The sequence below is a fragment of the Pogona vitticeps genome, chromosome 6 (genome assembly GCF_051106095.1).
Source record: "Pogona vitticeps strain Pit_001003342236 chromosome 6, PviZW2.1, whole genome shotgun sequence".
NCBI classification, from domain to species: Eukaryota; Metazoa; Chordata; class Lepidosauria; order Squamata; family Agamidae; genus Pogona; species Pogona vitticeps.
Window position 1 is genome coordinate 65,439,398 of NC_135788.1, and position 22,759 is coordinate 65,462,156.

The 22,759-nt window shown below is 40.3% G+C and overlaps 1 protein-coding gene across 2 annotated transcripts in view; it reads left to right on the top strand.

The window, feature by feature from the left end:
* The window catches only part of VPS41 (VPS41 subunit of HOPS complex), a 158,584-nt gene that overhangs the window by 130,165 nt on the left and 5,660 nt on the right, over positions 1 to 22,759 (top strand). For both annotated transcript variants that reach the window (XM_020788161.3, XM_020788162.3), the window contains 7 exons: positions 130 to 180; positions 1,371 to 1,508; positions 3,235 to 3,289; positions 4,451 to 4,591; positions 5,502 to 5,638; positions 20,091 to 20,190; positions 20,510 to 20,554. In XM_020788161.3, the coding sequence (XP_020643820.2) occupies positions 130 to 180; positions 1,371 to 1,508; positions 3,235 to 3,289; positions 4,451 to 4,591; positions 5,502 to 5,638; positions 20,091 to 20,190; positions 20,510 to 20,554 (667 nt within the window). The remainder of the gene's footprint in view (positions 1 to 129; positions 181 to 1,370; positions 1,509 to 3,234; positions 3,290 to 4,450; positions 4,592 to 5,501; positions 5,639 to 20,090; positions 20,191 to 20,509; positions 20,555 to 22,759) is intronic.

A 22,759-nucleotide genomic window follows, 5' to 3' on the forward strand; every position in this document is an offset into this window, starting at 1 on the left:
GTTTTATTAGATTGTTGTTGAAGATGGGTTGTTTTTTCTTACCCCTCCTAAGTAGCATGAGCAAAAAATTGACCATGGAAACAGTTTAGTCTTAACCTCTTAATTACTTTGTTTGTTTGTTTGTTTTAGATTGATAAAGTTGTGGAAGAATTAGATGAAAGGCCTGAACTGCAGCATGTGGTAAGTTTGATGGCTTGATTGGTGTGAGGGGGTTTGCTGATCCCCAAAAGGAATTTTCATAGTGCCACCTGACAAATATCCTTACTTGACAGCAGCTAAAAGTCTCTGCCTTCAACAGCAAATTTTGCATTGTATAGAATATTTCCGCAATAGAAACTTAAAACACTGGTTAAATCATTACCTACTTCAGAAGAAAATCACAATGAGAGCAATGATCTTTGCCACTACTAAAGCTTTTAAGATCCGATTGCCCTCTAAGTAGCTGTGGCACCATCTGTGCTCACAAGAGAGGTCCCATTCATCCCATTATGTATCTCCAAATGTTTCAGGCCTACCATAGCTTATTTATTTTATTTTATTAGTTTGTTTTATTTATATGCCATCTTTCTCCAGATAAGGGGACTCAAGGCGCATCACTATATTAAAAGGAACAGAATTAAAAACACCTTAGAGCACCTTCCCCGAACTGGTATACAGGACTAAAAAGCCCAGGATCCATGTCCGTGGGCCATGCTGGCTGCAGCTGATGGGAATTGTAGTTCAAAACATGGGGGAGTTTGCCAGGTTGGGGAACTCTATCTTAGAGACTACTTTCTTCTACAGTTATTGTATGGTCACCTCTGACTCTCTTTCCAGGGCATACCTGTGAGTCAGCAACAAATGTCAAGAAACCAGAGTTGCAAAGTGAAATACTCTTGACAGCTTCCCCCCTTTCCCTCCTTCACTTTGAGATACTCTCCCCTTGGAGCATCAGTTACATCCACGCCTGAACACCTTTCAAGAATAAGATCTAAGTGTCTGGGCTACCTTGTGTGATTTAGGCCTAACCACTAAACAAGATATTGCCTCAGCAAATGTGTCACCCTAGCCTTTGGTGGCGATGTCCAAGGAGAAGAACGGCCCAGTTGAGAAAAGACAGGCACTGCTTTCTCACCCCTGATGTTTCTCAGAAATTCTTCCCTCCTATATTTGCTTCATTAATCACATGAAGAGGACGTGGGGTTGAGAAGGCTGTATTACCCCTGAAGCCTCTAATTTGGTCCTAAATTAACACACCTGTGTGTATGGGTTGTAATAACTATCTTCACATGATATTTATAATTACATAATTTGAAAGCTGGCCAGTTCTGTTAAAATTAGTCTAGAATGCATGTGATTTTGTTGTGATTCTGTTCTTCTGATTTTTGCAGTACTTGCATAAACTGTTCAAGAGAGACCATCACAAAGGACAGAAGCATCATGAGAAACAAATCAGCCTCTATGCTGAATATGACCGGCCAAATCTGCTTCCATTTCTAAGAGACAGCACTCATTGCCCTTTAGAAAAGGTGGGGAAAGTATCTTAAAATATGTCCTTGGCTTGGGATAGGTTGTTCTTTATGTAGCTTCTGTGGAGACCTCAAGAACTTGCATACAACTTTGTGACATTTTGATCATAATAAAAATGTTAGCATCCGTGGCTTTTAAATTTGTGACAAGTTTCAACTTGTACTGGCTACTCTCTGAGTAATGCTACCCTCTTCTGGAAAATGTGAGAACTTCACTGGTTTACTGCAGTCTCTTCTGTGATTCCTGGACTCCGAAGAATGCTGCAGACATGTTTTCCCCCCTCATTTTTCAGCAGTGTTTATCAAATATAATTAATAGCCTAGTTTTCATCAAGGAGGTATTTTCCATATTTTAAAAAGATATAATTACAATGAGGATGAGGGTGATGATGATGTGCCATCAAGTTAATTCTAACAAGACAAAGCTTTCCAGAGCTTTCCAGGTAGAGAGCACTCAGAAATGATTTACCATTCTCGTCTTCTGGAGTTAGCCCAGGACTGTGCAGTTTGCCAAAGGCTACACAGGCTGGCTCTTCTGGGATGCACAGTGGGGGAACTGATACCCTTACCTCTGGCTCAGCAGCCCAGTACCTAATTCATGGAGCTATCCAGCCAGCTATAGTTGACAATAGCAGAACAGGATAAAACACAAGAAAAAAAAAGCTGATGTCACTTTTGGACAATATCTCTCACTTAAAACTAAAACCAAAAATCCTGTGCAAATAATCCTGGTGTCAAAAATGCTTCTGATCTAGAGCTGTCTCTTAGTTTAAGAGTGTTAAGATTAATTCAGACATGCAGAAAGAACACCAGGGTTAGTTTTTCATGATTGTATCACCGCAGAGTGCAGATGTGGGTGTGTGTGTGTGAGATTTTGTACGTGTATGCTTTTCTGGGTAAAAATTTCCTGCACATGGAAATTAGTATGCAGATTATTAGTCACGAATAATAGTTTTAGCCTTTGAATCTCCCTCCCATGCAAAAATGCTCAGTAAAAATAGTTTAGAGGCTTTTTTAAAATGGGAGAATTTTTGGACATCCAGTCCTCTCCCAGGCAGAAATTTGTACCTCATGTATATTCTAGTTGGTTCCCACAGGGCCATTCCTGGACACATTGATGAACTAGAAATGTAGTTTTCACTATCCAAATACATTTCCTTCTGGTCAAACATTAGGGTTAATAATAACTCTTCATTGCATATCATTACTGCACTTCCTTGTGGCAAGGTGTACAAGTTAGAAAGACAATACCTGAAGAAAAAACCCAGTTTTGTAGTTAGTATGTGCTCATCTGAGATCTTGGGATAATCCTTACTCTCTGCTAAAGATACTTGCATGATGCACATATTTAACACATTAACAATACAATCCTATTCATGCTCACTGTAAAGTACCAAGATGGGATAGAGTCCTAAGTGTACTCAAGTGATACGCAAACACTGTATGTGAACAATTTAGTATAAATTTTTAGTTCTGGATTTGTTTAATCGTGTGCGTTTTTGCTACAAAACCAATTCATCTTAATGAGGAGTTTACTAGGAACTTTTATGATATACTTTATTTTAGGCTGTAGTTCTGTACCCATGTAACAGGAAGTCAATGCAATTAAATGTAGTAACACTGTTCAGTAAACATACATGGGCTTGTGTTGTTCATCTCATTCCTCAGGAAGAGTTTGGTTTATGATAATCACTGTCACACTAACCTCCTTTTGTTGAAATTTAAGGCTCTTGAAATCTGCCAGCAAAGAAACTTTGTAGAAGAAACAGTTTATCTTCTGAGTAAGTAACTACATTTTGATGTCTTCTTGTTTTAATCTGGCTTTATTAAAAGCTGTGGTGCTGAACATGATAATTCTGGAACTGAACTTTTATATCCTTCTTGATCCTAAACGTCAAGTAAGATTTTAAAAAAAATATAAAACAGTCCTAAGTCTTATACTGATGTACACTTCAACCTCTGACTGTCAACCCAGTTTAAAAGTTCAGTGCTGTTTTTGCAGAATGCTGAAGTTCAAGCTAAATTAAATCTGTGGAGTTGAAAGGAGCTCAGTGTTATAAGCAGGCACAACACTGGGTCCTTTTAAGGAAAAAGGCAGGGTAAAAGTACTTTAAACAAATAAGTAAAACCATATTTCTGCATGCCTTGCATGCCCCTTCTGCTGTGAAAGATAAAAAGGTGTTTCTGAGGAGGGTTTTTCCAGGATCCTGTTTTTATATGTGGTTCTGTGTAAAAATTTTCACAGTAATCGTAAACCTACGTGCACATCCTGTTCCTGAGTTACTGTTATCCTGCTTTTGAGTAGTCTTAACATAATCCACTGGCCAAAATCCTGTTGCTTAGTGTAAGCCATATCATAACTTGCAGTCTGGTCCTTTCTGATTGTGATTTTTGGGGGCTTGGTGTGCAGGTGTGTGCCCTAAGACACTTTGGGGATTCTTTATTTACCAGGAAGGAATGGACCGAAAGTTCCAATTTTACTTACATTAAGCCACAGGATTTCAGCCTGTGTGTTTTCTCACTGGGACTTACTTTCATAGAGGAACATAGCAACCTTAGTCTTTCACTCACCCCTCCCCAGCATCCTTAAAATTCTTCACTGATGGCTTTTGCCTAAAGCAAGGGTACACTCCATGACAGAATCTTTGGATGAAATGTTCCCCTTGTTTGGGTCACAAGCTGCCTCCCACTGAAATCAGCAGTGGCCCACAGTTGTAGGCCTAAATCATTATGAAGCACCACCTGGCTTGTAACACTTTCACTTTATTCCGACTGTTGGTACGTATTCAAGCTGCATTCACTTCATTCACTACATCCCTTTAATTTGGACAAACATCTCATGTTGTTTAGAAGGCAAGAGAACATGTTTTGAGGATGAGTTGTTTTCCTGCATCTGGAGCAAAGGACTGGCTTCTTTTCATTTGTTCACTTTTCCTTTCCAGGCAGAATGGGCAATAGTCGAAGTGCCCTGAAAATGATCATGGAGGAATTAAATGATGTTGACAAAGCGATTGAATTTGCTAAGGAGCAGGATGATGCAGAACTTTGGGAAGACCTCATTCTATATTCCATTGACAAACCACGTAAGCAAATGTGCCTTTCTGTGATTTATATGTAGTGGTTCAAATCTGTCATCGTCACCACACTCACAAACACCCTTCCTGCCTTCCAGAAACCCTTCTCGGAGAATTTCCTAGCCCAATGACAGATTCCTCTCTCTCTCTCTCTCTCTCTCTCTCTCTCTCTCTCTCTCTCTCTCTCTCTCTCTCTGTGTGTGTGTGTGTGTGTGTGTGTGTCTGAATGAGTGTGTGAAAGGAGGAGGGGCATTTCAGCTAAATATGAGAAAAAAGAAATTTCATTTATGTCTCTGAAATGCAGAAACAATATAGCCAGATTGATTTGGGAGGAATGCCAGCTTGCACAGTACAAGACATTGAACTGGAGGGTAATTACTGTCATTGAATTGCAATATAATTATTGAAGTACTAGAGCATACTTAGAGGAAAAAATAACTTCTCTGTATCTGACTGTGTAAAACATAAGCGTCATTATCCCACAGCTGCTGGGACACATAAAAAGTTCAGTAAAATGCTAGCATGTGTTTCTGTCTCTGGATGTTCTGAGTGATCTTTGAGCTTCTTGGATAGAAAATTTTGCATCATGCGGCGATGGGCTGGGCAGAACTTTCTGCATGAACTTAAATTAGAAAACTAATGCTTCATGGAGATGTCTTCAACTTTAACATGCCAGCATACCTATTTATTTCTCACTTATCTTTATGTAATGTGTGCCTCTTTCTAGACAGAGTCTGCCTTAGATATCACTTCAGCATTCCATGCTGGGAGCATGTCTTTGTCTATCGTTTGCTAGAGGACATGAGCAGGAGACTTCCATGCTTGTGGACTTCCCTTAGATGTCCAGCTGGCAGCTGTGGAAACAGAACACAGAACTTTTTTGCCTGTTGTCTTTGATGCCCTCGTTGTGTTTCTGCAGCTTTTATCACTGGCTTGTTGAACAATATCGGGACTCATGTTGATCCTATTCTCCTTATCCACCGCATTAAGGAAGGCATGGAGATTCCCAATTTGAGAGATTCCTTGGTGAAAATTCTCCAGGATTATAATTTACAGGTAAACCTTATTGAATTTTCTACTATGCTGGTTCTTTTCCTCACAGTGTCAGCATTGCACCTCGCGTGCCTTGAGGAATTAGGAAGAACACAGTCATATAAAAAAGTCAGCAATTTCATTGCTGTTGTAATACAGAATGTGTCTTAATACTGGCATTCTATCTCCCCCCTCCCCCCCCGATGCACACACACCATTTCCTCATATTTTTGATTCTTGTGTGAGCCACTGATGGATGTTTATAGTGCCTCTTCTGCTTCCTTTGCTTTCTGTTCTGGGGCATGGGATGTGTCGTTCCTTACTAGTTTCCAGGAATATGCTTTAGTAGAGCACATCTGAGTTGCAAATACTTTTAAAAAATACTTTGCAAAGAGGTGTATCTGCTATGGGAGTGGGAAACAGTGACCCTCCAGATACTGTCAGGCTGTGGCTGTCATCATGCTTCACCATCGGCTGTGTTAGCCAGACCTAATGGACATTGGAATTGAACAAAATCTGGAGGGGTACACTTCACCAGCCCCGGCTTTACTACCTTTAATGAAATCACTTGTGTCACTGACCAGATTTTTCCAGGTGCTTTGCAGGCTACTTGGTGTGTTGCATTATGTGTAGGTCAGATTATCTCCCTCTCTTTAGGCTAGTATTACGTTGCCTCAGAGCAGCTCTCCAGGATTTCAAACTGCATCAGGATCCCTGTTAAACTGGAGATTTCAGGAACAGAACCTGGGATCTGTACCCAGTGGCAGGGTGGATTTCATTTAAATCACTATTTAAATTTTTAAAACCTGATTTTTTTTACAATTTAAATTTTGAAAAAACTTAAATCATTATTTCAATTGTAATTTTAATCAGTTTGATCTAGAAAAGTAATTTATTTTTATCCATCATGCCAAGTGGGGAACCAGGGTCCATTCTGACTCATAGCACCCACAGCTGCAGAATACAGGTGTTTGCAAATGTTGTTGCTCATAGCTGATTATGCTATTCCTGTGTATATCTTGTTCTTCTGATTCTACCCTTCTTCTTTGTGGCCTCTGTGAATGCATACAGTTAGGTTGAGACTGTGCCTGCGCAGGTCTTCTCAGAATATTCTAGAGCTTTTAAAAAGTAACAACGTTGTGAGTTCTCTCTATAGCGCATGATCTGCCCGCCTCAGTCCTCAGTTTCATTTTACCGCCTTGGTGTCAGGAACTTCTCGGTTAGAGCTATTCATACACTTCTTTTTTCTCTATTTTGGATTTGACTTGGACCGTTTTTGACTATGATTATCATCTTGCCCCTCTTGCTCTGTGATTTACTGATCCTTTCATTACGACCCGGACTGTTTTTTCACTTCCTGTGCTTTGCTTGATTGATTGCTGCCTCGTTCGACCCACAGACCATTTTCCTCGACTATTCTTCCTCTTGCTGGACTTGGCTTATTTCTCTGACTTGATTCCCGATCCCTTTGAATTTGGAATTCTTGTTACCAACTGAGACTGTTTAATCAGACTGCCTACCGCTACTGTGAGTTCTGATCTTATCTCTATCCCTACTGCTTACATCCCCATCAGGACCCTTTAGCCAGTGCGTGTCGTGTTCCAGAAAACTTCCCTTCTCAGATGGTCACGACTGCTGCCTTTTTTTGCCTATTCAGAGAACTTTGATAAAAATTCAAGAAGAGAAAGCCAATGTCATTCTCATTGCACCATACTGGGTTTGTCAGCCATGGTTCACGACTCTCAAAACGATGGCCTTGGACATTCTCAGATTGCCAGTTTTTCTCACCTTCTCACTCAGGACTCAGGCAGCATCCATCACCCAGATCTACACTCCCTACATCTAACAGCATGAAAACTTCTTCCTTAATTCAAGAAGTCTTGGATGAAGCAAGGAAACCTTCCACCACTGTCCTCTATACTTACAAATGGAACAATTTCCTGAAATTTGCCCATTCCAAAGGGCTACAACCAATACCTGTGTCACTCAGTACTCTCCTTATCTATTTACGTTACTTGTTTGATCTAGGACTAGCTCTCTCCATCTTGAAAGTCTACATTTCAGCAATAGTCTCCTTTCAACCCTGTGATTTGGACTCTGCTCATTTGTTTTCTCATCCCACACTTAAATCCTTTTTGAAAGGTCTTTGCAGTATTTGGCCACCAGTCAGACCACCCTTGCCACAGTGGTCTCTCCAATTGGTGTTACACGCTTTCACATGTCCCCCCTTTGAACCCATGGTCACCTCTGATGTTCGGTTATTGTCATTTAAGACCTTGTTCCTGGTGTCCATCACCTCAGCAAGAAGAGCAAGTGAATTGGCTGCCCTTAGGGCGGATGTTCCCTATCTGCAGTTCTTCCCTGACAAAGTCCTCCTATACCTGGATGTTTCTTTTTTGCCCAAAGTGATTTCACCTTTTCACTTAAATCAACCTCTGACACTGCCAACTCTGTTTCCAAAACCCTCTTCAGAAGAGCAGATGCTCCACTCCCTTGATGTACACCGCGCTCTAGCATATTATACAACTAGGACTAAAGACTTTTGAACCTCTCCTAAATTACTTCTGTGTTTCCATGGACCACACAAGAGCTCTCCGGCTTCTCTATCAACAATTTCTAGATGGATTGTGTCTACTATAACTCTGGCATATGATCTCTCTGGTAAAACTCCTCTAGAAGGTTTGAGAGCCTATTCCACTAGAGCTATGGCAACTTCAACAGCACTGTTACGTGGTATTGATGTACCCGACATCTGCAGAGCGGCTACATGGCCTACTGCATCCACCTTCATGACGCATTACAGACTTGACCTGAGAGCTAAAAAGGAGGCCAGTTTTGGAAGGGCAGTGTTGACTTCTATTCTGCAGTGACCACCCTCCATCTGGTAAGTCAGCTTGCTAGTCACCCAATCGCGTGCATTCACAGAGGCCACAAAGAAGAAAGAGAGGTTACTTACCTGTAACCATGGTTCTTCAAGTGGACCTCTGTGAAATCACACATCCCACCTGACCTCCCCACTGTCCTTCACTGAATTCTGGCTTAATAGTCATGACACTACAGTGGCGGATAAATGGAACTGAGGGTTGAGGCGGGTGGAGCATGCGCTATAGGGGCAACTCACAACTTTGTTACTTTTTAAAAGCTCTAGAATATTCTGAGAAGACCTGCACAGCCACAGTCTCAACCCAATTGTGTGAATTCACAGAGGTCCACTTGAAGAACCATGGTTACAGGTAAGTAACCTCTCTTTCTCCTCCGCCTTTACTGTCCTGCCACCTCTTAATCTAATCTCGAGATTAGACCACTGTAATGCACTCTACACTGGACTACCTTTGAGATTGATGCGGAAGCTTCGGATGGTGCAGAATGCGGTGGCCAGACTTCTCAGTGGGATGAGAAGACATCAGCATATTTCTCCCACTCTGGCTGCCTTGCATTGGCTGCCCATTCGTTTCTGCATTGATATCAAAGTGTTAATGTTGACATATAAAGCCCTAAACGGTTTAGGACCTGGATACCTAGCGGAATGCCTTCTCCCACCTAGATCTACTCGAATCACTCAATACAGCCAGGAAAGGTGGCCGAGGGGCCTAACGCCGAGGGAGGCCTGGAAAGAAAGAACCAAAAAATCGGCCTTCTCGGCAGTGGCCCCTCAACTCTGGAATAAACGTCCATTGGAAATTTGCCTGGCACCCTCGCTGGGTGTTTTTAAGAGCCAACTTGAGATCTGGCTCTTTAGGCAGGCCTTCCCTTCAGTCATTACTTGATTTTCTTTTCTATCATAACTTCCATTTTGCTTTTCCAACTTGAATGCCACTAATATTATTGATTTGAATTGTTGTTTAATTGTTTATATGTTGTTTTTCATGTTTTTACTGTAAGCTGCCCAGAGTAGATGTAGTCTAGATGGGGGGGATACAAATCTAATAAATAAATAAATAAAAATAAGATCACGGCCTGTAGCAGGGAACTGTGTAGTTGTAATTTGCAAGGATTTGATGAAACCTTATGTATTTCTGATGCTACTGATGGCATGTGTGAATCACACTTGGATTACCACATTTCACTTAGTTGTGGACCTGTTCCTCCAATTTATTTTTTCAGCTATCCTTTGGGATATGTTTCCATTTCCTATCATCCTCTGTTTTTCAGAAGCTTCTGTTGCAAACGTGGAAGAGAAAGAGGTGCCTACCTCTAAGATTCTCCAGATAAATTTAGCTACTATCCTGCAGTACTTCTGTGCTGTAATCAAAGTGGTAGGAAGTATGTTTAAATGGATGGATATTTTAACTCGAGTGTACATGTGAAATGCTGATTTTTATATATAAGATTGCTCTGAGGATTAAATTTAGGGATGACAGTTAAATGTGTGATCTTCACTTTAAAAAAAGGAAACTGTTCTGAAGATTTGGAGTGAATTCTAAGCAAAGAATATTTTTGTAAAATTTCTGCTCTAAGTTCTGCTTTTGCTCTCTTGAGTGTCTAATGTGGATCTTCTAAATGTTGCAAAGGACTCTTGGACACATTCTAGAGCATTAAGAGCATTGGCCAGTCCCACTGAACCTCCCTGTTCATGTATGTGAATAGAATGTATGCCTAGAGAACACTTAGCTCTCCTCTCTATTGCAGAGAGAGACTGCACAGGTGTGTAGTCTGTTTTCAGGGAAGCATATCCAGCATCACTGAATTTTCACTGCAAAGTCCTGATAAATGTCTGCAGGGATAGGAAGAAGATCACTATATTTCGTGATACTGTTGTCATTATTGGTGGGAATGATTTAAGCTTACCTAATAATGATGGCAGTACTATGAGATGGAAGTGTTCCAATATTCATGGCAGGGCAAGACAGAGTTGTCTGTATGGAATTAAATAGGAAGTAAGTTAAAGCTGCATTCTAAAAGTGTTTGTATTTTATATCTCACTCTTCAATGAATTGAATATTAAATCATAAATAAAGTAGACTACTGACAGCTGCAGTTTAATTTATATAGCTATAAAATTGTGAATTCTCTTAAAGTGGAGCCACTCATGCATCAAAAGTGACACATGCCTGGGAGCAGTGTTTAGCTAGCAGAGAATAAATTGCCATTCCACTGGCAGTGTTTTCTTATTATAATTAAATCACAATCGGAATGCTGACAACCCTGCCAGAATGAGCAAGATTACATTGAAATTTAGGCAATAAAACAGTAATTTCCTAATTTCAGCTCTTGACAAATGTGTATATGTCTGTATATTTAAAGTATCTTGTGTCTCCAGCAGTGATTCTTTGCAAGGCTTATGAACAAAATAAATATTTTACTTTCACATTTATGTTCTTAAAATGGCTAGGCTTTTCGATAGCCTATTTTCCATCCTGGCACTGCACCCCAGTTCACACAGTCCTGTCAACGTTGTCTCCACTCTCCTATCTGTTTTGGTCCAGGCTCTTCTATTTGCATGTTCTTACCCTTGCTGTAGCCGAAATCTATGTTGGCAGTTTTTCTGGCAAAAAACAGGAGGAGGATATGGAAAGCTGCTGTGAGCTCATTTGAATGTCTGCAGAGCCCTCCTTCCAACTAAGAACATCATGTAGAACATGGATGATCCACAGAGGTCCAGGGACCAACATGCCCATCTCTGAAACCTTAGAGCAGTGGTCCCCAACCTTTTCCCAACTGCGGACCGTTTGGGGAGGCAGTGCACACTTGTGCAGGGCACACTCATGGGAGTGTGGTGCACCTGCAGGGGGTGAAGCGTGCTCACATGCATGCACATGGCAGTGCTCACGGGGGCCATTTGCATGCATGCACATAGCCGCTCACAGGGGGCGGTACACACTCGTGGGGGGCAGTCGCAGGGGGGCAGGAGATCTGTGTCCGCAGCCCGGTCGTGCCTAGGCTGCAGTCCACTGCCGGGTCACAGACTGGGGGTTGGGGACCCCTGCCTTAGAGGGCTACAATTCCTACCTTTGTTTTGTTATTGTTGTTGTTGTTGTTGTTGTTGTTGTTGTTGTTGTTGTTGTATAAAAATTTATTCATTTATTTTTAAATGAAAATGCCCTTTGCAACTCTAGTGGCCCAAACAGATTTTTAAATTTGTACTTTCAAGACATGGCAAACATGCCCCATGCTCCCTAGGAAGCTCAAAGGGGCTTTTTGAGCCAGGAATATTTTTTAAGGGTTTGTGGGTATGTAGAGAATCAGGGATGCTAAGGGTGCATTTGGACCTCTGGTGGACTGTGTGGCATCTGCAGGTCGTGTGTTGCTTAGCCTGATATAGAACATATTATGTGTCATCCAGCTGGAATTGACTTACAGTGACCTTAATAAGACTTTCAGGTTAAGTAAGATATTTAAGGAGTGGTTTTACCAGTTCCACTCCCTCCCACCCCGAGTGAATTTCCATGGCAGAGTGGGAACTCAGGCCCAGGTCCCCTGAGCCCTTGTCCGTCACTCTGCCTACTACATCACATTGGGGGTTCCTTGTGTAGAACGAGTCAGTGTGTTATTTTCTCCCTTCTCTCTCCTGCTACCTTGCTTTTCAAAGTTTTTTTTGTCCGATGAAGAAATCTAGGAATTGCAAAAGTTTTGATACTTTATGTGTCCTTTTCGTTTTGATATGTTATAACTCCTTGATAGAAAAGTATCACATTAATACAGGTTTGGGGGTGCTCTGTTATATTATTAAAATGGAATTAGAGGTTTTTCTTGCAGTCAGCATGGCTATCTTTGCTGCTTGTATTTATCACTCTGCTTCTGAATGCTTATTTGCCCCATGATTACTCATAAGGACCTGCTCAAAGTGCATGGACCTCCCCTGCGCCAGTGGTGGTAAAAAACGGATAGTTCAATGCTTTTCAATGAGGAAAAAAAATTCACCAAAAATTAACGAAGACTCAGAACAAAGCCAAATTTGCATAGGTTTCACAAGGTGGACTAACTATTCCAAGCATTTAAAACAGGTTTCAAACATTTTAAGACACTTTTAAATGAGCAAAACCAGACATTGTTAAGTGAAAATCCCCCATAGAGAACATCGTTAAACGATGCGGAAAATTCCTCAAAGAAACCCATCGCAAAGCGAATACATCGCTAAATGAAGCAATCGCTAAGCGAGACACCAATGTATTCTTCATGACCAAGGATTCATAGCATGGTCTATTGCTCCCTCTAGTGGTTAATTCTGGTAGTATATGTGGAAATAGTTTTTTTCTTTTTTCTTCTAATGTTTTTGATATTTTCATAAGTGAAACCATGGATAATGATACTGCAGATGCAGGTGGTCCTACTGTTAAGGAAGCAGTTGAGCACACTAGAAACCTTAAATGGAAATCCAATTGAATAACTTTGCCACTGGAGTCAAACATTGCAGCAAAGAATCAGTACTGCACGCAATGCAAATGCCTGGACCCTGGAAATGTTCACTGCTACCAATGCTAAGTCTCTGAGCCCTCCTATAATTTTTTTGGGGGGGACAGTCATAATGACAGTCAATGTCACTGTCAATTTAATATCCCCATAGGGCAATGAAAGGCATGCCCTGCCAGCAGGATTGGCCATACTAACATGGCAACCATGGAAATTTCACCACAGTTCTGTTTCCACTACATATGCATTGCAGACATTACACTGTGCAGAAATATAGGTGGCTGCTATGCTGATGAGTTCAACCATAGTGTGGCACTTATGTCAGCGCTGCTGCCTGTCACTGCTGCTAGGCCTAACATAAGATGGTGCTCCCAGTTGAAAGGAGATGGTGCTGGTGCCATCAGGGATATCCTCTGAATTTGAATTTCCCGCCCTTTCCCCCTGCCTTTTTACCTTCGGAGTTCTCAAAGGGCTTCCTCCGATGTTGGGGGGGAAAGCCCTTGAAGACCTCCAAAGGCACTGATTGCCATGGCGGGGACCCCCAGGGAGGTCTCCCAGGGCTTTCCCGCCGCCATGAGAGACCTCCGTGGGGGTCCCTGCCACTGCAGTCGGCGCCTTTGGAGGTCTCAAAGGGCTTCCTCTGATGTCAGGAGCCAATCGCTCCATTCGCAAAAATTGGCATCGGCTTGTGAATGAAGCCTCAACCTCCAAAGGCAAAAGGACAGGGGAAAAGGGCGGGAAATTTGAATTTCCCGCCCTTTACCTTTGCCTTTTTTCGTTCGTAGGTCGAGGCTCCGTTTGCAAGTCGATGCCAATTTTTGCGAATGGAGCTGTTTGTAAGTCAAAATGTTCATAGGAAGGGACGTTCATAAGTCGAGGTCCCACTGTAGTTTTTCAATTAAATAAAGCGTATTTGAGATATTGTTGTATATCCAAACATGTTCACTAGAACTATTAAACTAAGGAGTGCTTCTCTTATGCCCATTCTTAACCTAAATCCAAACTGTGTATTGCTTTCATTATCCTCACATTTTACTTTAATTCTTTCATATGTAATTCAGCAAAAGATCTTTAAGACTTGATTCATTAAATTAATTATTTTATATTTATTGTACTTTTTCTGAATCGTCACAAATATTGTCTGCAATCTTCTGTAGAATTTTTTCCTTGGTTATATACCTTATGAAATAACTTAATCAGCAGTTTAAAATAGTTTTACAGCTTTTAGAAATTATGTCTTTGTTTCATGATGTAATTTATCTTTTCTACTAGTCCTTATTGCTTTTTCAGCTTCAGATGTTAAAATAGATAGCCTTTCATTGTTACCTTATCATTTATAGCTTCAGGTTGATTATTGGAAAACATTTCAGCTACATAGGATGTTGAGATTTCCTTCATTTCATTTGTAATGAATAGTACTTTACAGCAAATTGTAAGCTATAATGTTAAAATACATTTACATAGATAATGTTAAAAATAAGCTAAAGTTAAACACAAATTAAAACACTTAATGGCTGAACTCCTATTGCTTATTGTAGTGAGTTGCCCAAGGGTAGGCTCTTTAAATCAATGAGTCAAATTCTCCATAGGTTCCATTGATTCAGTGGGCCTACTAGAGTTACAACTTATTATAATAAGGTAAATCACAACTAGAGTAGGCTAATTTGAATCAGTGGAACCTATGGAGGAGTTGACCCACTGTGTCCCCACTGATTCAATGGGCCTATTCTAGTGTGATTTACTACAGTGGACCCTCTACTTAAGGAATTAATCCGTATTGGAATGGTGGCTGCAAGTCGAAAAGTCTGTAAGTCGAATCTCCATTGACCTACAATACACTGAAAACCAATTAATCCCATAACCAGTGGTTTTTATTCTATTTTTATTCCATTTTGGTTTTTTTCTGGTCTGTAAGTCGATTCTCTGGTTGCAGTCGAATCTAAATTTTGCAGCCAGAGAAGTCTGTAACTCGAAAAGTCTGTAAGTCGAGCCGTCTGTAAGTCGAGGGTCCACTGTACACTAAGCAACAGGATTTTAGCCACTGAGAAAGATGTAAATATGGTGCAAACACCATGAAAGATATCAAGCTTCTGGTATAACCAAACCTGATGATGATGATGATGATGATGATGATGATGATGATGATGATGATATATTTACCAAGAACAAATAACAGATTTCTTAAAAAAATCAGGAGACACAATAAACAGCAGGGAGCAAGGAAATGACATTTCATACTGTAGTTCAAAGAGATTTAGAGATTTGTGGAAGTGCAACCTCTCTTACGTTAGAGGTTGTCTAAGAAATTGTTGTGACCTGGTATTATAAGTGTAATTAATAAATAGGAGCCAAATTGAATAACATTTATTCTGTTTTTCCTCATTCCTTGTCTGCGGAGTTTGTTCTTCACTTAGTGCAAGAGACCGGGTTCTAGCTTTCCAGTTTTCTGTGGGAACCTTTTTCTAGAGTATGAGGTGATTTCTAGTTCAGAACAAATTTCAATTTATGTGGTCAAAGACGCAACAACAAAAAAGATAATTAAATCTTTATGCAGTAAATGTGAATTAGTATTTATGAACAAGGACAACAGGTATAGCACTGGACAGAAAAAACATTTATTGTGATATTTTGCTGAATACTATTTCCCAGAAAGGAAAAACAATCAGTTATGACCAGCAACCACATGTGCTCATGCAAACCCAATCCTTAACCCACCAAGATTGAGGATTAAGCCCTTGTTAATATAGGTTAGTTTTAGTGGAATGAGTGCAGATGAACATCTGTCGATTGACAACCTTAATGCTGTGTCACATGCACTTGATAATACTGATTTCACGCATCCCCATATATACAATTCTGGGTGAATCAGTGTTGGGAATCTTAATTTTAAGATTCCTTTCCCGTACGGTACATGTTTTCTATTCAAACACATTGCCAGATAATAAGTCTTCAAGAATATGATAAATCCTAGAAGAAAATCCTTTAATGCAGACCTGGTATTACAAGGCCTAACCATAAACCTTTTCTGCTCAACAGAACACCATCTTCTGCCCACTGCAGTTCAGTCTGCAATGTAAGCCCTTGCTCTAGTTTAGCTCAGTTGCTCTAGTTAACCTGGGAATGGTTTTAGATATGCCTGATCACATCATCACATTGGTCCCTAAATTCTCAGGAATGGGATTGGCACAGGTTTAGGTCTGAGGGTTAGGCAATAGAATCACACTGAATCACATATCTAGTCATCTGCTTTCTTAAAATGCAGTACCATAAATGTCTTGAATATATATATGCCTGCGTAAAGGACAAGCCTCTTCAGATTAATCCCCAGAGCAGATAATTGAAGCCCAGCAAGAAGGTACAAAAATCACCTTTTGTGATTTCAACATGTCACTTAAATTGTATGTTGTAAAGACTTTGCAACAACTGGATAAGTAAAAATTCACAAGTTCAACATTATTTTTTACTGTTTTCATAAAGGGAAGGGTTTTATGGCTTTCCTACTCAGAATGTCTGTGCATTTTTTAAGTTAGGTCACAGACAATGTACGTAGGCCATTTTTTGCATATGATAACAAAACTTTATCTGAGGAGCCACCCTTTGACCTTGGGCATTTTGCTTTTCGTTTTCTGTCATTGGTATCTGAAATTAAAAACAAAGATGCTCCCTATTTTAATAAGATTGCAATACTTGACCAAATGGTCCCTAGGGGGTGTGTCATATCTTCCTGAGCACAAGATGGCACTTATGCTTATTTGTTCAGTAGCCTTGATTTTTTTTCTGTGAAGAATGCGGGAGACTTGTGACTATTTCCTCATGAGATCTGGTTGTTGTTACTCGTATGGATATCTTGCATCTTTTGGACCTGGATAAAGCAAAGCATTTGATGCTTGGCTTCCAGGAAAAAGCAGCCACTTCAACTTCTCTGCTGTGCCCATCCTTCAACCTTGTGCACCGATACTAGGCACATTGCATAACTTGGAAGAATTAAGGATTAAAAGTGTCTTTATATGTAATAAATCTGAATGTTATATGTTATGAATCCTCATAAAGGGTCCTGTTATCTGCTGCAAGAGAACGCAATGGGAGTTAAGGGAGTAAGCAATCAATATAGTACAAAAAGTAAGGACATATAAACATAGGAGTGTTACTTACTGTATTTAGTAGTTCTGTACAATAGTTATTTGCCTTCTGCAGTCAGAAAGACTGGTGTGGGGAGAGAAAGAAAGACTAGACAAACTAGACCCTCGTCATTTTGCTTTGAATGGCTTGATTCTGGAAGTTTGTGCAATGACTTTTTTTTTCTGCTGGCCTAATTTTTCATTAATGATTTCACATTCTTTTTCTAAAGGACAAGTTGATTTCTATGATATATTAGTTATGGTGGAACAATTGGACCAGAATCAAAAAAATGCTGTGCTTTATACTTTACACAGCTATAATTTATGTCTACCAGGGGTTAAACTAGACAAGATGACTAACCAACAGAAGACTTGTTTCCATAATTTCTTATTACAGAGGGGAAAGAGAGGAAATGTCCCCCTCTAGATATGGCTATTTTTCATGTTTTTAATGCCTCAAGTGAAGTCATGTGCAGTTAAGGGTCTGAATGACAATGCTAATCTGCGGCTAATCTAAAGCAGAAGTTAATGTTTCTATCACTATATAGTTGTTTCAGGACATGAGAGGGCACCAGAATGTGCACAAGCCTTGTGAATGTGTGGTTTTGGTTTATGGCCAAAAGCAGCAATTGATTTCGTCTTTATATCCAAGTCAAATACTCTACCCACTGTTATATATTTGAAATTTGACAACATTATCAACTTGATTAAAAAGAAACTGATTTAAAATTCCAGATGTCCAGGATTGATTGAAATGCATTATTATTTATAATAGACTGCTTTAAAGATGAGTGTGCAACTTGCCAATTATAATTGCTGTTTGTTCCACAATTTAACTGGAATTTTATAGAAGAGCTAGCTCCTTAGTTGCAAACGTCATCACTGTTTTTATATTACATTTAATGTCATTGGGCTGAGCCCTTTGATGCATTCTATTTATGAAAAGGAACATAATAGATAGAAATCCTCAAAAAATCTGAAAGCTTTTGACCTAATATTGATTTGGAGTATGTATATTCTCTCTCTCTCTCTCTCTCTCTCTCTCTCTCTCTCTCTCTCTCTCTCTCTCTCTCTCTGCATGTGTATATGGATTACTGGATGTGTGCATAAATCCTAGATGTCTAAACTTCATTATTTCATGAATCCTTCAGACATGCAATTTCATGAAAATCTAAAATGAAATTAAAAATCTACATCAATCTGTTGTAGATGCAGAAGCTGTGAATTTGTAGATCCATCCAAATTGAATTGGTAATTAAAAATAAGCCTATATTTCACATTCCTATACTTGGACAGCTCATCTCCCTCTCTGAGATTGTATTGGAATGGCACACACATAAATAGCCCTTCAAAATTCCATGTGAACACATAAGTGCCCACAGACATCTTCATTGAGATGTCTTCACCTTCACAGGTTATGTACATTGTTGGTATTCTAGTTAGATGGTGTCACACACACCCATTCCCCCTGTGTTCTTCCACACAACCCAGGATCACTTTCGGGTATGACATTTATTTTTCAACCTTTTTCCGCTGTCACCGGAGGATACATTCCCCACTCTATTAAATATGACTCTTCAGTCAGTCTTATTCAATAAAAAATGTTTATTTAAGTGTTTATCAATAAATCATGTAAAGTGAATCATGGATGGTCTTATTTTATTCATTCAAGAAATTGTGCTTTGGTAACATTCATATTTGCTTAGGTAAAATAATTTTTATCAAGGTATTTATTCATTTCTTATCTTGTTCTCTATCTTTCTATTCTTCTCTAACACCAGGCTGGTCCTAACTGCCTAAACTGCTTCTCTCTAACTGAAGTCCCTAACTCATCCCTAACTGAAACACAGACTCTAACTGATACCTAACTGTCTTCCATTTCCCTGATATATCCTTAGTTCCGCCTCTTCTGTACAACCATTGGCTCCTGAATCAGGGTTCCATTGTGATGGACAGGAGTGGTTCCTGACCTGTCCGTCATAGATGGAAATCACACTAAATTAAATGTTGCTGACTCCTGAGTAGACATATATGAGGCTGACCTGGTATTCTGTAGATTAATTAACTAAAGCTTTATCTGAGTAAGGCTAAGAGAAGGGAATATTAAACTTAAGATGTTTTGATATGGAGGACATAAAAGCCATTTATTCTAAAAATTAGTATCCGTACTGTGATTTTAGTAACTTTATTAAGTTGTTTTGCCATTTAGACCTTAGCCTTCATAAAATGGCTTATGAAATAGGAATGAGGTTTAAGAATAGTACTGTCAGTTTCAGTATGTGTAGATTTATTTAAATGATGATGAATTAAATTAATCACTTAGAAAGTAATGTTGTTTTTAAAGCTTGCTTAAATGAATCAGACAGTGGTTAACAAGGCAAAAAATTTCTGTTTTGAAAGACATCACATTGTTATGACTGTATTCTCTGTTTAGTCCAAGTTACCTGTCTTTTTGACTGCATCTAATTACCAAGGAAACCTTTTTACTAATACCATGACTACACAAAGTTTGCTGATGAATTATGTGATCAAGAAGAGCACCTGAAAACGTGTCATAAAGTAACAGTCAAAAGGTCTTGGTGGAGGCCATCAGTTTGTTTAAAAGGATTACCCTAATTGGTAGTATGTCTCCATCCATCTCAGCAGGGTTGGAGGCACTTGCAATTATTAAAATGTAAGTGCTGCTCTTTGAATCTGCAGGGTGTCATTACTCAATAGTAGTGGGATGGACCCTAAGGAATCATCATCACCATCATCAAAGCTACAAACCCGGCAATATTAGGAACAACATACATACTGTGTCAATATTTAACAGATACGTAAGGGCTTTGGGTTAAAACTTGTATCTGTTATATAATGCCAGTCAATGTTTTTATAATTTTGATTGGCTGTGCCTGATATTTTGAATATTTTTGAATAATATAATTTTAAAATGTGTATTTTGAGCATCTCCCAAGTTTAAAGTGAAAAGCCATTTGAAACATGATTTGCGTTCTTTTATGTTTTAGATTCTGCTTCGGGAGGGGTGCAAGAAGATTCTTGTTGCTGACTCACTCTCCTTGTTGAAAAAGATGCACCGAACACAGATGAAAGGGGTCCTTGTGGATGGTATGTTCAGTCAACAGATCTTTGCAAATCACTTTTAAAAATTGACCACAAGCTGTTAAATGGCTCTTTGATAAAATGCCCTTAATAATTGTTGTAATGTTTTCTCGGTCTCACTATTTGCCCAACAGAATATTTTCTGTCAGGCATTTTGCAGTAACCAATGAAGTTTTATATCATCATAGAGCAGCAGTTATTGTGCTTTCATGTCAAGAGCTGTGTCTCATGCTCTGAAGACTGTCTGCATTTAACAGTGCTTCTGCCTGAGACAGATAAACAAAACATTCCCTCAGCAATGACTAACTGTTCCTTTTCATTACAGAGGAGAATATCTGTGAAACATGCCTTGCCCCTATACTGCCTACAGGTAAGATATTTTCTGGTGCACTCAGACACACATCAGAGGGCAAGTTCCTGGCTGGCAGCTGTTTTGGGTACTCTGAATGAATGGGTGGTGTCTGTCACTTGATATGCTCACAATGGCTGTCCTCCTTTCCCCTTTGGACTAGTTTTTTCAAGGACCCTCCATTGAGGTGGGGGCGTAACTGGGTGGGCAGTCAGCTGAAACTGATTGAAGGCTGACCTTGCCACTGCCACTATTTGCTATTACCAAGAGAGGCCCAAGTCTAGGGTCATACCCAAGAGAAAGAGTAATTCCATCCAACTTGGGGATATAACCCTCCAACCTGTCCAGGGACCGTGCAGCCAACAAGACCTCCATCTTGTTCAGGTTCAGCCTATTTGCCCTGGTCCATTCTAGTATCGAAGCTAGGCAGCATTCCAGGACCTGGACAGCATCCATTGCAGAAGATGTGAAGGAGAAATAGAGTTGCATATTATCAGCATACTGGTGACAACATACTCCAAAACTTTGGATGACCTCTCCCAACTGCCTTACATAGATGTTAAGCACTGGGGAGATAGACAGCCCCTGAGGAACCCCACAAGGGAGGGTTCACAGGGACAATAACAACTCTCCAAATTAGACTCACTGGACATGGCCATTGAAAAAGGATTGAGACCAGCTGAGAGCCAGTCCTCTGATCTCCAGTGCCTATAGCCTGTCCAGGAGGATACCGTGGTTGGTGGTATCAAAAACTGCTGGGAGATCAAGGAAAACTAACAGGATCAGGTCTCTGCTATCGTCTTCCTTTTAAAGGTAATCCATTATGCAACATGACCAGTATTATCTCAGTGCCATGCCATGGCCTAAACCCTGACTGGAATGGATCAAGGCAATCTGTTTCCTCCAGAAATGCCTAAAGCTGCTCTGCCATCATCCGACAGCTCTAACTGTCTTCAATAAAACTTCATAACCCAAAGCTCCTCTGTGAACTAGACAGAGGCATGGGCTCTGGAACAGAGTGAGCATTTGGGAGTCAGCAGGTCAGCCACCCAGACCATTTTGATGTACCACCTGTTGATCTGAGCTTTGACAGGCTCACCAGCCAGGTCAGTCAGAGACCCTCCCAAGACGCCTGAAACCCATCAGGCATGAGAAGTCTCTGCACATGAACCATTTTCACCAGTACACTCTCCCCGTGAGAAGGGGCAGCTGTGGTGAGCAGGCATTTTGTGCATCTGGAGATCTGACCATGACAAGATGACATTTTTACATCTGGTGATGTGACCATGACCATGAGAAGGTGACTGGTGTCTGAGACCTTCAATTCACAGCCTCGCTGGCCCAGAGTGGATCCTGTTCTGTGAGTGGGACAGATCACATGTTGGATCACCGAGATCAGCAGCAAAGTTTTCTTCTTCAGGCAAATTGCCTCTGTCAATTCAAAAGGATTTCCCTTCTGCCCTCAGTCTCACAATATCACCCCCTACCCCATTTGCCTGGGCACACCAACTTTTTATGTAGTATTTCTGGAGGTCATGGAAAGGTTATTGTAGGGAAAAAGATGAATACAGAAGTCTCTTCTTTGCAGCCCAATGAAATCTGGATCCAACCCAAACTCACATTCTGAAAAAGATTCCAAGTTATAACAGATTTCAACACACAGCAAACAATTCCGATAAAATAAAGCCACCGGCTGGATGCACATATTGTAGTATAAGTAAAAATTTGTCTGTGCAGTGATATAAAAAAGACAAAAAAATGTAGCAGCTGAAATAAATAAGTAGTTAATCAAGTCTTCTTTAGTAATGTAGCAATCATGTTTAAATACAATTAGGAGCCATAGGGTTGGGATCTACTTACTTACTTAGCTAGATAGTCCAGAACTGGCTCTGCCTTCTTTCTCCTCCCAAAGAGAGCAGCATCAGCAGAAGAGAGTACCTGCTGGTGGGTGGCCATGGCAGTGGGTGCTCTTGTACAGCCTTGTAGGGATCCAGACTTCTGGTGCAACTTTTCCCCTTCAGTGATTTGTGTGACCCTACGCAAGCTATCTCATTAATGTGGCATGAGCCACAATACGTCGTATGCCAGGGTAAGAAACATGGTTCTGCAGGAGATGCCCAGTAATCTGGTGATAGGTGTCATCCTCTATCTCTGCCATTTACTGTGGTCATTTATGAATGTGGTCTATATGTCATCCCTCCCAGGTTCTCTAGAAGAAATAAGCCA